The sequence below is a fragment of the Tympanuchus pallidicinctus genome, unplaced genomic scaffold, assembly GCF_026119805.1.
Source record: "Tympanuchus pallidicinctus isolate F22 unplaced genomic scaffold, pur_lepc_1.0 scaffold15, whole genome shotgun sequence".
Classification (NCBI taxonomy): Eukaryota; Metazoa; Chordata; class Aves; order Galliformes; family Phasianidae; genus Tympanuchus; species Tympanuchus pallidicinctus.
In genome coordinates this window covers 14835028-14848821 of record NW_026294669.1, presented here as the reverse complement: position 1 = coordinate 14848821, position 13794 = coordinate 14835028, and the positions used below count along the sequence as shown (strand labels likewise).

At 48.7% G+C, this 13794-nt stretch overlaps 2 protein-coding genes across 7 annotated transcripts in view; both read left to right on the top strand.

The window, feature by feature from the left end:
* Positions 1-7563: 7563 nt before the first annotated feature.
* Positions 7564-12065, top strand: SLC23A3 (solute carrier family 23 member 3). Its single transcript, XM_052675576.1, has 12 exons — positions 7564-7761; positions 7992-8152; positions 8601-8695; positions 9061-9134; positions 9375-9556; positions 9705-9828; positions 10150-10297; positions 10368-10615; positions 10773-10878; positions 10956-11123; positions 11277-11372; positions 11477-12065. Exons 1-12 carry the CDS (start codon positions 7654-7656, stop codon positions 11821-11823), a joined length of 1857 nt encoding a protein of 618 aa, XP_052531536.1. The 5' UTR covers positions 7564-7653; the 3' UTR covers positions 11824-12065.
* Positions 12066-13203: 1138 nt separating this feature from the next.
* Positions 13204-13794, top strand: part of NHEJ1 (non-homologous end joining factor 1) — a 31238-nt gene continuing 30647 nt past the window's right edge. For 2 of the 6 annotated variants that reach the window (XR_008204761.1, XR_008204762.1), the window contains exon 1: positions 13322-13767. Coding sequence is in view for 4 of the 6 variants with exons in the window: in XM_052675608.1 (XP_052531568.1) it covers positions 13582-13767 (186 nt within the window). In the remaining 2 variants the exon portion in view is untranslated. The other 4 variants (XM_052675610.1, XM_052675607.1, XM_052675608.1 and 1 more) reach the window with 3 other exon arrangements.

Below are 13794 nucleotides of genomic sequence, written 5' to 3'. Positions count from 1 at the left end.
TTTGTTTCCTCAGTTCATTTCTCCATGGCCCATCCACATTTTCCTCTCTTCAATAATTTAATTCCCACTTTCATGAATGAAGCACCATTATGCTTCTCTTCAGGAATCTGTTTTAGCTTCACACTTCGTTACAGATTCATGCAATACCTTCTGAAATTCTTGAAGAAGCATATTACTCAAACAGATTAAAAGCAGAGGGAAACAAGCTCATTTTCAAAGAAAAAGCAGCATCAGCACAGACTTTGATTTACATCCACAAAAATAAAATAGGCACTGGGTGCAGTTTGTTACACTGCTTTCAGGAAACATCACCCTGTTGGGGATGGAGAGCATGAAAAGGCTTTAACTCAGACTTTCTTTTTAAATGAAAGAACATTTTATCAAAAAAGAGAAAACCCACATTAGAAATGAATTAGCAGTTCTACTAATGTTTTTAGCTGTCCTTTTTTCCATCCTCTTGCTCTCAGCATCTCTTCAGAAGAGTGGTAAATGGTTTCATCGCTGCAAGGGAGATGTTGATGAACCAAGCATTTCCACTTGTGAAAAACTCAGAATCCTTCAAAAATGTCACCAGCATTACTGTAGGTCAGCCATGCCCAATTTAGTTTTATTACCTGGATTCCAGATGAAACAGACTCAAGTACCTGTCTGAAGTAGGCTGAATGTAAGTGGCTCTGTCTCTTCATTTAGATGAGAACTTACGTGTCGGATGAAGGAAAGGTTATCGGTGAAGGTCATTTGAAAACATTCATTTTCACAAGCTGAGAATAAAGAAGAGAAAGAAAGAAGATGGTCCTAGTGGAACATTTTTCAACAACAGTCCTGTGTGGAAATATTTCCAATGATCTGCAGTCTAAAGTTTGCTGCCTAAACCTTGTGTTACAAGACAAAGATTCTGCTGGCTTCGGGTACCTTTAGAAGCCACATATAACCTACAGCATCTTCATGCAACAGAAAGCTGCTGAACTTTATCTCCCCCCATACTGGTAAAATTCAGGACTGCTTCTGGGCAGAAAGTATCACCAAAATAGCTTTAAGTCTACACAATTCATAAAGGACTCACATTTCCCACAAATACATACTGTACACAACATTGTGAATTACCCCCCGGATAAATGGATTACAGTTGGATCCTGGAAACAGAATGTTGGCCGAATATCTTTCAACTGTGTGGACAGTTTGTTACTGCCTTCAAGAATTCGGAGTTAAGCCCAAATACAGCAGGAGCAGTGACAGACAGAGCACATAGGTCTTCAAAGAAAAAAAAAATTGCTCTCCTCATGTGCTTGAAAATAACAACATCTTTTCCTCTGAGTTGGACAACCCCTATTAGATCACTTGAAAGAACACTAAATGTGCACATCCTTCTAGAACAGCTTCTTGGAATTACTGGAATAATCAAAACCCAAGAGCAGTAATGCAGGCAAACTCACACCTTCATCTCATCCACCTGGCAGTATATCTGAAAAAAAAACACTAATTATCATTCATTCAGCCTGCTCTCTTCAGCATCTTAAAACATCTTTCTTTTGTTTATCATGTTTCCTCCTCCTGCAGAGTCCAGTGTCCGTAAAGGCACTGCAAAGATCATTTGCTTTGGTTTTACTCCTGGTGACAGTCATCCATTTTTCTGCTACGGAATTTAAGAGCACTGTGGAATGAATGCCCTCAGAACAGGAGACACCTTGCCATTTTCACTACTCTGAAAACACAGGTAGCAGATGTTTCTGACAAACAACTTCATTAGTACCAGAAAAACAAGAACACGTTTTACAAAATCCAGTCTGTTGTGAACTTCGTTACCAACATTTAACCAAACAAGCAAAAAAAAAAAATTATGGCAACACAAGAAATAGGATATTAATGGAAAGGCCCCTAAGCTACCAGGAGAAAGCAGGACCTGTGATGCTGGAAATCATTGGAGGCTTTCCCAGCCCTGCATAGATATGTTACAGAGTGCTTCACTCAAGACGTTTTAATTCTGTCATCTTCATTCTTAAAGGCAAATTCAGATGTATTCTATACATATATATCACTATAGGGCCAAGTAGAATACAGGTGAACTGGATTGCACATTGTTTTTCAAAATAAAGAAAAATTACAAAAACAAAGTTTTGTATTGTATGTAATTACCTGCATACAGCCCTACCATCCTGTCAGACTCCAGCCAAAAGTTACATCAGTGAAAACAAGATTTACGGGGTTTGACTCTAAAAACAGCAACCATAAAAAGAACAAAATTTCATTGTGGATCAAATATATTTTATTTAACAAATAAAGTCTCTATATATTTATATATTTTGTGTTTTTTTCCTCATTCTCACCGTTTTACAGTAAATGTTCCTTGTGACGCAATTTATTTTGCATTTGTTTCACAAAAACAAACTTAGGGACCTGAAACAGAAGTAACATCCCCTCTTAGTCTGCTCTTACACAGAGCATCACCAGTAGAGTTTCACTGCTTAATCAAGAAGCAGAGACAGATCTTTGTTTCCCCACTGCATTTTAACATACAAGACACCTATGAAAATCCCAGCTACATAACAAGGGATATTAAGATGGTTCTGCATTTCAGCCTTAAGCCACAGTTTTGCAGGAGCCCCTTCTGTTTCTCACTAGAGTGAATTCTCTGCATGTGCCTTTTTACATCATCCTCACAGCAGAGCTATTTGAACAACTTTCAAGGTGTATGTCCAGCTTTGATACACCACACAAATAGGTGCTGCATATGCTAACACTTCTATTGACAGCGATCTCACAGCCACTTCAGCAATCAAAACACACGTCATGAAATAAGGTAGAAACAATATCAGTACAACTTCCTTAAAAGCACAGGTGAGTCCTCCTAACTTTAACCTCATTCATTCAAGGTCACAAAAAGCAGAGTTCAGCACTTCAGCCAAGACAAGCTTGTAAATTCTCTGTTCCAGCAAGAACGTCACAGCAAACCACGGAGAGTAGTACAGGACTGCTAAACAGCCTTTGGAAGAAAGAACACCTAAACATATTGGTTTCCTTGGAAATGTTCTGGTGCCTTATTTGTGAGAAAGCCAAAGGAAAAAAAATACTATCAGCTTCGTTCTTAAGAACTGCCCTCTCCACGTTTTTCCTCTTGTCCTTTTGAAAGCCTGGATAACCTTGCTAAAACTAGACAGGAATACAAAACCTGTGAATTAAGTAGGTAGAATGAAGGTACAGCTGGTACATCCTACAGGGCCAAGAGTCCTGACCTGATCTTTCGTACACAGGAGTCAGATCTTCAGCTTAATGGCATGAGTAATTCACACCTACTCCAGTTCTTTGTACAAAAGATGGCTCTCTTAAGGGATTATTCCAGCATGTGAAATGGGCAAATTCAACTACAAATGAATGAAATCTTTCAAAGCTTCACGAAAAGCTTTCTTCCACCACTGCACTGGGTCAATCTTCCCTTGAAGGAACTGCATCAAGGGAAGTTCTCATCCTGGAAATATTTTCTGATTTATTTTCTATTTCAGTTTAAAAGCTCAGATAGAATCACTCGGGTTGGAAAAGACCTTAAAGATCGAGTCCAAGCACGACCTAGCCATACTACCCTAATTCTAACAACCCACTATTAAATCATGGCCCTGAACACCACATCCAAACAGATTTTAAACACATTCAGGGATTCCCAACCACCTCCCTGGGGAGTCCATTCTAGTGCTTAACGACTCTTTCTGCAAAGAAGTTTTGCCTCATACCCAACCTAAACTTACCCTGGCACAACTTGAGGCCATTTCCCTTCGTCCTATCATCAGGGAGAAGAGACCACTTCACTCAACCAAAGCTGTGACAACAGCAATAACAGTCTGTGGTATATCAACAGTAGTACTTAGGCACCTGCACTGGAGAAACACTGAAGATTTCATAGTGGATTCGAGATAAGCCAGATATTTAAAGCCCTTTCTCTTTTTAAGAGGAGAAGAGAAATTCATGGGATTCGTTTCTTCCATAGACCTCAGTGACATTGAATAATATAAAATTTTCAAGGGGAAAACAGTTCCAGCAGATGCCGGATGATAATACATTCTAATCATTAGAATATTTCAGTAGGGAAAAGCTGTACATTCTTTTACAGTGCCAACAAAAAACTAAAAACAACAACCATCTTTGGCACAAGTCCCAAAGAAACTTTTTCTCAGTTTCACACACCAGTCCTCTCACCAGCTCATATGCCTACAGAACTCACATGGTTTTTTCCCCATTAATTTCAAGGATACCACTGCAATTTTCTTGGCAAGTTTATAGCTTTGGATCTCTCTCCTACACACACAGATTCTTCTCTAAAGAAATGAATAACCCTTCAGAAAAGCTGAAGAAAACCCAGGCCTCCCTTTGGATTCCAAAGCCAGAAACATTCTATGCTGCAATACTGCTAAGCAGTATGAAACACCTTGTTTCTATCGATCTTGTGGTTCTCCTGCCAGACTTAGTCCTCCACGTGCTGAGTCTGTCTGCAGTCTCCCGTAGTGCTGGTAGAGAGCAATATAATTAAGCTCTGTGAAATGCTCTTCAAGGCAATTGCCTTGAAGATAAGTGACTCCTACGGAATGCCTTAGGCTTCTTTGTTACTCAGGGCTCGCGTTCTAACGCTAAACTAGAATTTAAAATTCAGTCTTTTTCCAGTCCCACAAGAAGTCCACATTGCTCATTTCTTTCATTTCTGCACAAAAGCACAGGCACACTCTCAGTGCCTGAAAACCTCACTGGGAAAAAGAAAATAAAGATATAACCCTCTCTGCTACCATTTTTTTTCCCCCTTTGTCCTCAGCCATCCATTTGAATGTAAGTGTTACACTATGCCTCACATCTGTAAGAAATCCTTATAATAGTATCTCAATTAAAAAACAAAACAAAACAAAAAAACAACTCAGAGTTACCTCTTGAAAAAGATTAACAAGCAAATTGGAAGCAAATCAATTGAAAGTACAGGGTAGATATTTAATTCTCCCAAGGACTTTCCTACTCACGCTTATTATACAGGCAGATATTCACACACATACGTGCAATGCTATAATGTGAACAAGAGCACAGCAGTAAAAGCAGAGCAGCACAAACCCAGGCTACAGCAAATAAGAATAAACCCAAATACAGCAGCTACCACAGACGCAGAAACAAAGCAAGAAAAACTGCTTGGCTCCAGAAGGTCTCCAGCAGGCCAGAATGTCCACCAAGATAGCCTCACCCCCACTGCCAACCCTTAAATGAGTTCTGGGAAGGGGTGGGTTCTGGCTCCATCCCTTCCTGTCACTCAGGCATTAAATGCACCTGAGCTCCCCTGACTGGGCCCTGCCTTCCCACCAGGAGCTCAATCACTGTTTCAAGCCCTGACTTAGCATTTCTGCTATAGTAGGAAATGAAAACTTGCTTTCTAAGTGTAACAAAGGGAAACCTGCACTGAGATCATTGATAGGAAAGCATTATGTTACAGAGCATCAGTTTAATGGATCGTGAGCGATCATGAAACATTGCTAAAATGGAAATGGAAAGTGTAAAAAAAAAAAAAAAAAAAAAAGTTTGATTCTTCACTTCATTTGGCATTTTCAGCTCCCTGCGTATAAAATGGCTGTGGTACTTTTGGTATTCATTGTCTGTGGGTGGCAATAATGAGAGATCGCAGTGGCTGCTACAAGTCAAACATTCACAATGAAAAGACAGCCCTTCGTAGCACGTTCTTACAGAGAGAAGAGCAGCTAGAGCTTAATTAATATATGCATAAATATATGCACTAACATGTATGTATATATACAGTGCCCAATACAACACTGAGCTTAGCTAGCATCTTTTCAAAGGTACTGTGGTATATGTATAACTAGACAACAGCAATATGCAAGGGCTGCTCCAGAAGTTGGCCCATGGTGGATGTTGGTGGTATGACAGAAGAACCTTCCCACCAGTATTCCATGACACTTTGCTGCCATGTGACAGATGGCAGCAGGGCAGTCTGACAAAATGGCACCTGATATGGAATGGTGTATGAAGCAAAGGTGTGTCATTCAATTCCATCATGGTTTGAAACCACTTCCCCTTTTCCAGGCCCTGGACAACAGACCCTGCTAAAGAAAAGAGTCCGTCCCCTGCTTTCTTATCACCTCCCTTTTGATATTGAAAGGCTGCTATTGGGTCTACTCAAAGCCTTCTCCAGGTTGAACAGTCCCAGCTTTCAGCCTGTCCTCATAGAGGAAGGTTCTGTCCCTTGGAACGCTTTTCTGTGGCCCTTCTCTGGATGCCCACCAGCAGGTCCAAGGCTCTCATACTCTCCTGGGTAACTAGCAGTAGAACTAGACGGAATGGCCTCAGGTTGTGCCCGAGGATCACCAGGTATGTGATTGAGTCACTGTCCCTGGAGGTGTTCAAGAAATGCGTAGATGTGATGGTAAGGAACATGATTTACTGGGCAACAGTGGTAGCAGGTGGACAGTTGTGCAACTTTATGTGCCACTCATGAGAGGAAGAAATATTTAGTATGGTATATGCTCAGTGAATAAGCTTATTCTTCATCCTCCTCTGATTTTCCTGTTTTTCCAATCCTTGAAGATCTTCCCTCAAGCAGCCCCAGTAGTGTTGTGGATGCAGGGTTGTGCAGTGATGTCAGTCAACTACACGTGCACGAGAGCCCTGAAGTGCAATAGGAGCTCATTAAGTGAGGCTCTTGGCTAAATTTCTAGCTGCCCTCAAGGTGTAGAACTGTAGCTGTTTCCTGTGGTGCTAAAGTCTCTTTGTTCTTGTACATGTAAAGGCCCACTGCTGTAAAACAGGAGGCATTACTTTCAGAGCAGACCTTGCACGCTGGAACTCAGAGACAAGGTCCAGGATCTCAAAACATGAAGTTAGCACTGTGTGGAAAGGGTGTTTGGACTAGGTGACCTCCATGCATTGCTTTCAACCAAAATCTTTTTATCAAGTAATTCCTCTGCAGTCATTCTGAGCTGTTCGTTACAACAAATTCATTCTGGCATTTTAGGCAACAGTTAATAATTATTATGGACACAACCCAGTTCTAATCACCTGAAGGACTAGGCAATTCTGTTCTTTTAGCTGAGGGCTTATAATACTGTTGAATATGTGTACAAAACCCTGCTTTGAAAGTAAGTTTGGACTTTTGAGCAGAACTTAATGGTTGCAGAATCCACCCTGTCTGAACTGGACGCCAGGAAATCTTCAGTTTGCTTGAGGAGGAGCAGCATGCTGTTCTGGAAGCTGGAGCCTCAGCTAATGATTCAACAGAGATTTCATGAGATTAAACTGTCAGTTAGCTAGGCTGGATCTTGAGGATGCTGCAGGTGGGGATGCTTCAAGCACATGTGGAAAGGTGTCCCTGCTCTGTGTGCTACAAGAAGCAGGGGTGGATGCAGAGCTGAGTGAGACCCAGGCTACAGGCAGTTGGTACTGTGGAAACATCCAGTTCCTAACCAGGGGAGGTTATCACCTGGCCCTTATAGTGACACCCATAGTGACACTTGCATTCCTGGCTGTAAGAGCAGGTTACTCACCAACTCAGGTTAATGGCTAACCCTAGGGCAGCTTCTGCAGAAGGTGGAAGTTCAGCCCACTATAGGGACTGCGTGGATTCCTTGGGGGGGGGTGAGACCCTGCCCTGCAAACTGGGTGGCAATTAAGGAAGGAAGCATCATGAATAGGGGCCACCATCCAGTGACTGGTGCTGGGAACCCTGCACTCACACCCTGCCCCTGGCCTAAGATGTGCTCCTGGATGCTGAGCTGCTGCTTAGCCCTGCAGGTAAGAAGGAACCGCAGTGAGATGGGGTGATGGGAGAGGTCTGGATCTTGTCAGAGGCAGGAAGAGGCTGCATCCTGCTATGGCAAGCATCCTTGTAGCTCTGGCCAGGGTGTGCTGGAAAGAGAGGGGACAGCAGGAGTAGTGCTGCACCCATGCAAGGTGTTGGGCATGGGGGTGGTGGCACTGGGTGCCATGGAATGTTGTGACCATGTGCCCTTTCCCTTCTGCAGCATCTTGCCATGCAGGCTTCCCTGCTCTGCATTTTCCATCTGTTACTGCTACCTGCCCTGTCTGAGGAGCAGCTCCGCACTCCAGCTGCCAGTGTGCTGCTGGCACGCAGCCTCTTCGCCTGTGGCATCTCCACATTGTTGCAGACCACCCTGGGAAGTCGGTGAGCAAAGGGAGTGATGCTGGGCCAGGGCATGGCTTTGCACCCTGTGAGCCTGGGTTTGGATAGCTTTGGATGGAGGTAGGAAGGGGCACAAGGACTGGGTTTTCCAAAATGACCCCTTGCCCTACATCATGGAACAGACTGTCCGCTCCCTGCCACTGCTGAATCCTTCTCGCACCTCTCCCTCCAGCATATTGCTGTGTTTTGCAGCTCCTGGCTGCCTTGTTCCAGCATCGTGCACAGCTATCATTGTCAACATTGATGTAGGGGTGAGCATGTGCTTTTGGGGTGTGTCCAGAGGCTTTGCCAAGAGCTGTCACTCAGGACATGCTAAGGCATATTTGGTATATAGGGATCTCACATCTTCCTACCCTTCAGCTCCTAGAGTTTTGAGAGATCTCCAAGCCCCTTTTTCTCCCTAACCTGCCCTTGCTGTCCCCCTCCCCAGGCTGCCACTGGTTCAAATTCCATCATTCGAGTACCTGGTCCCTGCCTTGGTGCTGAGCTCCCACTTGTCCCTTGGAGTCAGTGAAGATGGGAATGGTAAGTGCAGCCCTGGAACCTCTCCCCTGTATCCTGTTGGACTGTAGGCCATGACAGCGCATCTGGGTAGGGGTGAGGGATAGTAAAGGGTCCTGCTGGCTGGCTCCTCTGGTGATGGAACGCAGAACCCTGGGTATCCTGCTCACTTCTGGTTACAAAGACAATGTGTCTGGGGCCACAAATGAATGATTTGTGGCTTTTATCATGCCCAGAGCCAGGAGCAGTGCTTTCTGGGATGTGCTTGCTGTGCCCTTCTCCAGCCAGCAGTCCTACGTTGCATGCCTTCAGAACCGATGTTCTACAAGCTTCACCCCAGGTGGGCTCAATGCCTGTGAGTCTCACATCCTTCCAAAATTCCCTTCAAGGCATAGCTGTGGCCACCGTGTGCCCTGAACCACACTGCACCATCACGGAGAGCAGAACGGCCTCGTTGCGAGAGGTGGGTGCTCCTTTAGTGCTCCTGTTGCTATCTGTGCCCCTCAGCCCCTGTCCCACCTCTGCCATAGCTCTCCAGGGAATTGCACAAGGAGGTGTGCAGAGGTAGGGGGAATGATGCTGTACATGTGTTCCCCTGGGCTTGGGGTGAGCACAGGGCCGGAGCACAGGGAACAAATGTTCATTTGGGGGTGACTGGGAAGGATTGGGATGCTCTCTGTGTATTCCATTCTTTCCCCTGCAGGTGTCTGGGGCTGTGCTGATCTCTGGGCTGGTCCAGCTGGTCCTGGGAGCAGTGGGTGTGTGCGGCTGGGCAGTGCAACGCTGTGGGCCCATGGTCCTAGCCCCCAGCCTCTCTATCATCGGGCTGTCTGCCTACAAGGAGGCTGCTTTCTTCTGCTCTGCCAACTGGGGTGTAGCGCTGCTGTACGTCAGTCTGGGAGCCAAGCTGGTGTGCAGCCCTGTGTGCTTCCCTGCCATAGGGACGGGAAAGAGGCATCCCCATGGTGCCAGGCACACGTTTGGGGCCCCATATCCGTGATGCTGCATGGTGCTGTCTTGTGCCTCTTCCCAGGCTCATGCTCCTCACCATCACCTTCTCCCAGCACCTGGGATCCTGCCGCCTGCCCTTCTGTGCCTGGCCCTATGCCCCAGGGGACTCCAGGGAGCCATCTGTCCCCACCTTGCGCACTCTCTCGGTACCACTGTTCACACACTGCTCAGCGTGCTTCATGTGGGCTCCTCTGGGGTCCTGGTAGGGTTAAGGGGAACTTGGTGGTCCTGGGGTGGAGTTGGCTGCTGGGGGCAGAAGAAGTGGGTGAGTACTGGGGCAGCACCAGGGCCACGGAAGCATTGGAGACCTATGCAAGAAGGTGCTTGGGGCAGCACAGCTTGGGGTGCTCCCTGTGGGCTAAGGGGAGATGTGGCAGAGAAGTGATGGGGTGGTGGCACAATAAGCAGGGTTACAGCCAAGGAGAGCAGGCAGGAGGCCCTCTCCTCAGCTTTGCACTACCTTACAGGTCCTCCTCCCATTCGCTGTTGTCTGCACCATCTGTTCTGTTGTCCACCACTTCCATGTCTCCTGGGACTTGCCAGATCTTGCAACAGCACAGCTTTCCTGGGTCAACAGCACCCTTCACACCCCATGGCTTCAACTGCCCTATGCAGGTGGGGTTGTAGGGCTGTGTGTGGCTGTTACCCCTTGGCAATGTCACTTGTCCCCTCTCCTCTGCTGCAGGCGAGTGGCCGCTACTCACCCCCCGGGCGCTGGCAGTGGGCATCGCTATGGCCTTCGGCTGCAGCATTAACTCTGTGGGCTGCTACGTGCTTGGTGGGAGGCTGCTGCGAGCCCCCCAGCCGCCTCCCCACACCTGCAATCGAGGGCTGTGCTGCGAGGGGCTGGGCAGCCTGCTGGCAGGGCTGCTGGGTTCTGCAGGGGGCACGGCTGCCAGCATCGCCAATGCCTGTGCCGGTGGCCTCACACAGGTGCAACTGGGGGGAGACTGGTGAGGGTGGGAGCATGTAGGGTGTGGGGAACCCACTGCTGTGGTACTGGGCTCTGGCTGCTGGAAACAAAGGGCTGAATGGCAAGTCTGCATGGCAGGGTGGTTCTCCTCATCCCCCCCTTCCTTCTTGATGCTAGGATGGCTCTCGTCTCTCAGTGCAACTCAATGCATTGGCGTGTGTGATGCTGGGCATGTCCCCAAGGCTGGTGGGATTCTTCGCTCACATCCCTCTGGCAGTTCATGGTTGGTGTTTTCTCCTCCCCCTGTGCTGCAAAGCAGCAATGTGTGCCCACATCCTGCAAGATTCCTGCCCCATGCAGGTGGTATGCTCTGCGTCACCTATGCTGTGGCCGTGGGCACGGGGATCTCGTACTTTCAGTATGCAGACATTGACTCTGGCAGGAACATCTTCATCGTCGGCTTTACCATGTTCATGGCACTGCTGGTGCCACGGTGGCTCAATGTGTCTCCAGCTCGCCTGGTCACAGGTAGTGGGGATGTTCCGTGGGCATGGCAAAACCTCAGTCCCATGGCATGGCAGCTACCTGTTCCTGCTGTCATGGGAGGCTGATCTTATGGCAGTTTCTGCCTCTTCCCTGCTGCTGGCTTGAGACATTTCAGGTCGAGTCCTGTCACTCCAGGCTGGGTTCCCTTGGACCTCCTCTTCCTCTCCCTGCTCGTGATGCCTGTCTTTTTAACTGGCTTCTTGTCCTTCTTTCTGGAGAACACAGTCTCAGGTAAGGGGATGCTCTGGATGCTGCAGTGTGGCCCCGTGAGTCCCTGTTCTCTGGACCTGGCTGCGGAGTGCAAGGGGTCAGTGCTCCTATCACCCTGGTTGCAGGCACTCTGGAGGAGAGAGGTCTGCCTGCTGACAGGGTGCAGCAGAAACCTGGGACAAGTTCTGGTCAGCCCTCGAGAGAGGCGAGCAAAGCCAGCCCTGTGTATGGGCTCCCAACCAGGCTGAGGAGGCTGCTGCCCTCTTCTTGCAAAGCCTTCCCCTGCTGCTTTCTCTGCCCAGGAAGAGAGGATGAAAAGGAGGAAGAAGAGGATGGTGGCAGAGAAGCTGAGGAGGGGATGGCTGCTGCAGGGGAAGGGACACACCTGCTCCTGAAGCCTGGAACAGGGGAGATGCAGGCAGACAGGCAGCCAAGCCAAGCAGAGATTCTCGCATGGCACACAGGGGCCTGAACAGGTAGGGACACCTCATGGGGGACATAAACCAGCCCTCCAAGGCAGCTTGTAAGCCTCTCCTCCTCGTTTCTCAAACCTTCATGGGCAGAAGGCAGAAGGGACCTGCTCTTTCACACTCATTGTGGACCTCATTCCCCTGCTTCGGAAGGGAGTTATAAAAACTTTCAACCACCTCTGTGCTTGGGCTTTCTTTTCTGGACAGGCTTTGTCTGGGAGGTGCCAGTCTATGACTGTGCCTGCAGAGAACACAACCATACCATGCTTTGCTGTAGCTGGTAAGGTGGGTGCCCCTAAACCCCATCTTCACCCCTTGGGTGCTATCACCTCCCACCTGCTGGGGCAGGGCTCGGTGCTTTGGGTAGCCCAAAAGAGCTGTAGGTACCAGCCTTTCTGTATTGGCAATGTATAAAGGCAAGAAATGATGCCCAGGAGTTAGATACTGTCCCTTGTCTAGCAGTGCCAGAGTGCTGGGCTTCACATAGTGGATAAGCGTTTTGCTGTTCATCTCCCATGGCAGCAAAAAGGCACAGGGATCCTCTGAGGAGCTGTCTGGTTACACTAGCAGCAGTGAGGTCTGCATCAGCTAAGCTCGGGTTGCAGCATTCACAGATCAGAGTTCAGGAGCATGGCCCTCACTCCCAGTGCTGCCTCCACCAGTTTGAACTGGTTCGTGACAGCCCAGCTGGGGAGGGATCCCTGCAGTTCCAGTGCACTGCAAACAAGGACAGAAGGTCTTGGGCTGGGGGGACATGGGAGCCGGACTACCGGAGTGTTAGCACCAGGCTGGGTTACAGTGCCAGCCTGTGGTTCCTCCTAGACTGGTCCCAAGGGGCACCATGATACTCAGGAGCACCCAAAGTTGGCTGCAGGGAGGGAAGAGAGTGTGGGTGCAGCTTCCGAAGGGCCAGCCGTTTTGCTGTCTCGTACGTGCATGCAGAGGGCATGCAGAGCAGGGACTCACTCAGGCAGCATCCTGTGTCCCAAACTCTTGCACTACAGCTCTTCCTGCACCTAATTTGGCCGTGCACCCCACGCTCTCCTGCAGCTCAAGGCCGTATTTTAGCCATGCAAATCTTCTGGGACTACTTCCCTTGTGTACTGCACCCTGAACCTAGCTGCTGGGTGGGGACTTGCAATCTTGCTGTGCCCCAGAGCACCCCAGAAGAGCAGCATCACGAGTACATGCCCCCACGGACACCCCCACAGTAGCTGGGGTGAGCAGTGAGCCCAAGGCTGCCGTATGCCATCTGCCAGAACTGTGATGCAGGCAAGACTTCCCCCACATCCCAAACGCTTGCACCAAATTGTTTCCCGTGCCGGTGACGTGTGGCACTGCACATCCCAGGGTGCACCGGTCCCTTTGCGCAGCACGGAAGAGAACAGCATGCTGGGAGCCGTAGTCTGGCCCTCATCTCCGGCCTGGCTGCTGCAAAGCCGGCTGCCCGCAGCCTTGGGCTGCCCACCGCTCTGCTCCTTGGGTAATTGCACCCACAGAGCCCCATCCTTCTGGGCAAGGCACCTGGGCACCTGCCTGGTGGGCAGAGGGTGCCTGTGCAGAGCCGGGCTGGGATCTGCCCCGTGCCGGTCCCAGCAGAGCTGTGCGCCCATGCAGGGATGCGTGGAGCTGACTGAGCAGCTTCACCCTGGGCAGCGCAGAGGGGCTATGTGGGATTCAGACCCAGACAAGGGTCTCCGTGAGGTTGTCCCACAGAGCTTTGCCGGGGACGAGGCAGAGACCTGTTTGTTCTCTTGCAGATGGAGTGCTCCGAGGAGCTGGAGAGCAGGCTCCTGACCCAGCCTTGGGCTTCTGTTTGCTTTGACGAGTCCACTTTTATTGCCAAAGCTTGCTTTGGGGATACAGGCTACATGCTGCTGATCTCCGACCTCAGTGGTGTCTGGTACGAGAGTGCTGACGCGGAGGCTGTGGAGCAAAGGTCCAAGGTGAGTGTCTGGAGAGTCCAGGGATTT

Excerpts from the sequence above, each read along its gene's own strand:
- SLC23A3 (XM_052675576.1), top strand. The coding sequence starts at position 7,654 with ATGAATAGGGGCCACCATCCAGTGACTGGTGCTGGGAACCCTGCACTC. Across the intron at positions 8,696-9,060 it reads AGTCAGTGAAGATGGGAATG|GCATAGCTGTGGCCACCGTG; the intron begins GTAAGTGCAGCC and ends ATTCCCTTCAAG. Across the intron at positions 10,298-10,367 it reads GCTTCAACTGCCCTATGCAG|GCGAGTGGCCGCTACTCACC; the intron begins GTGGGGTTGTAG and ends CCTCTGCTGCAG.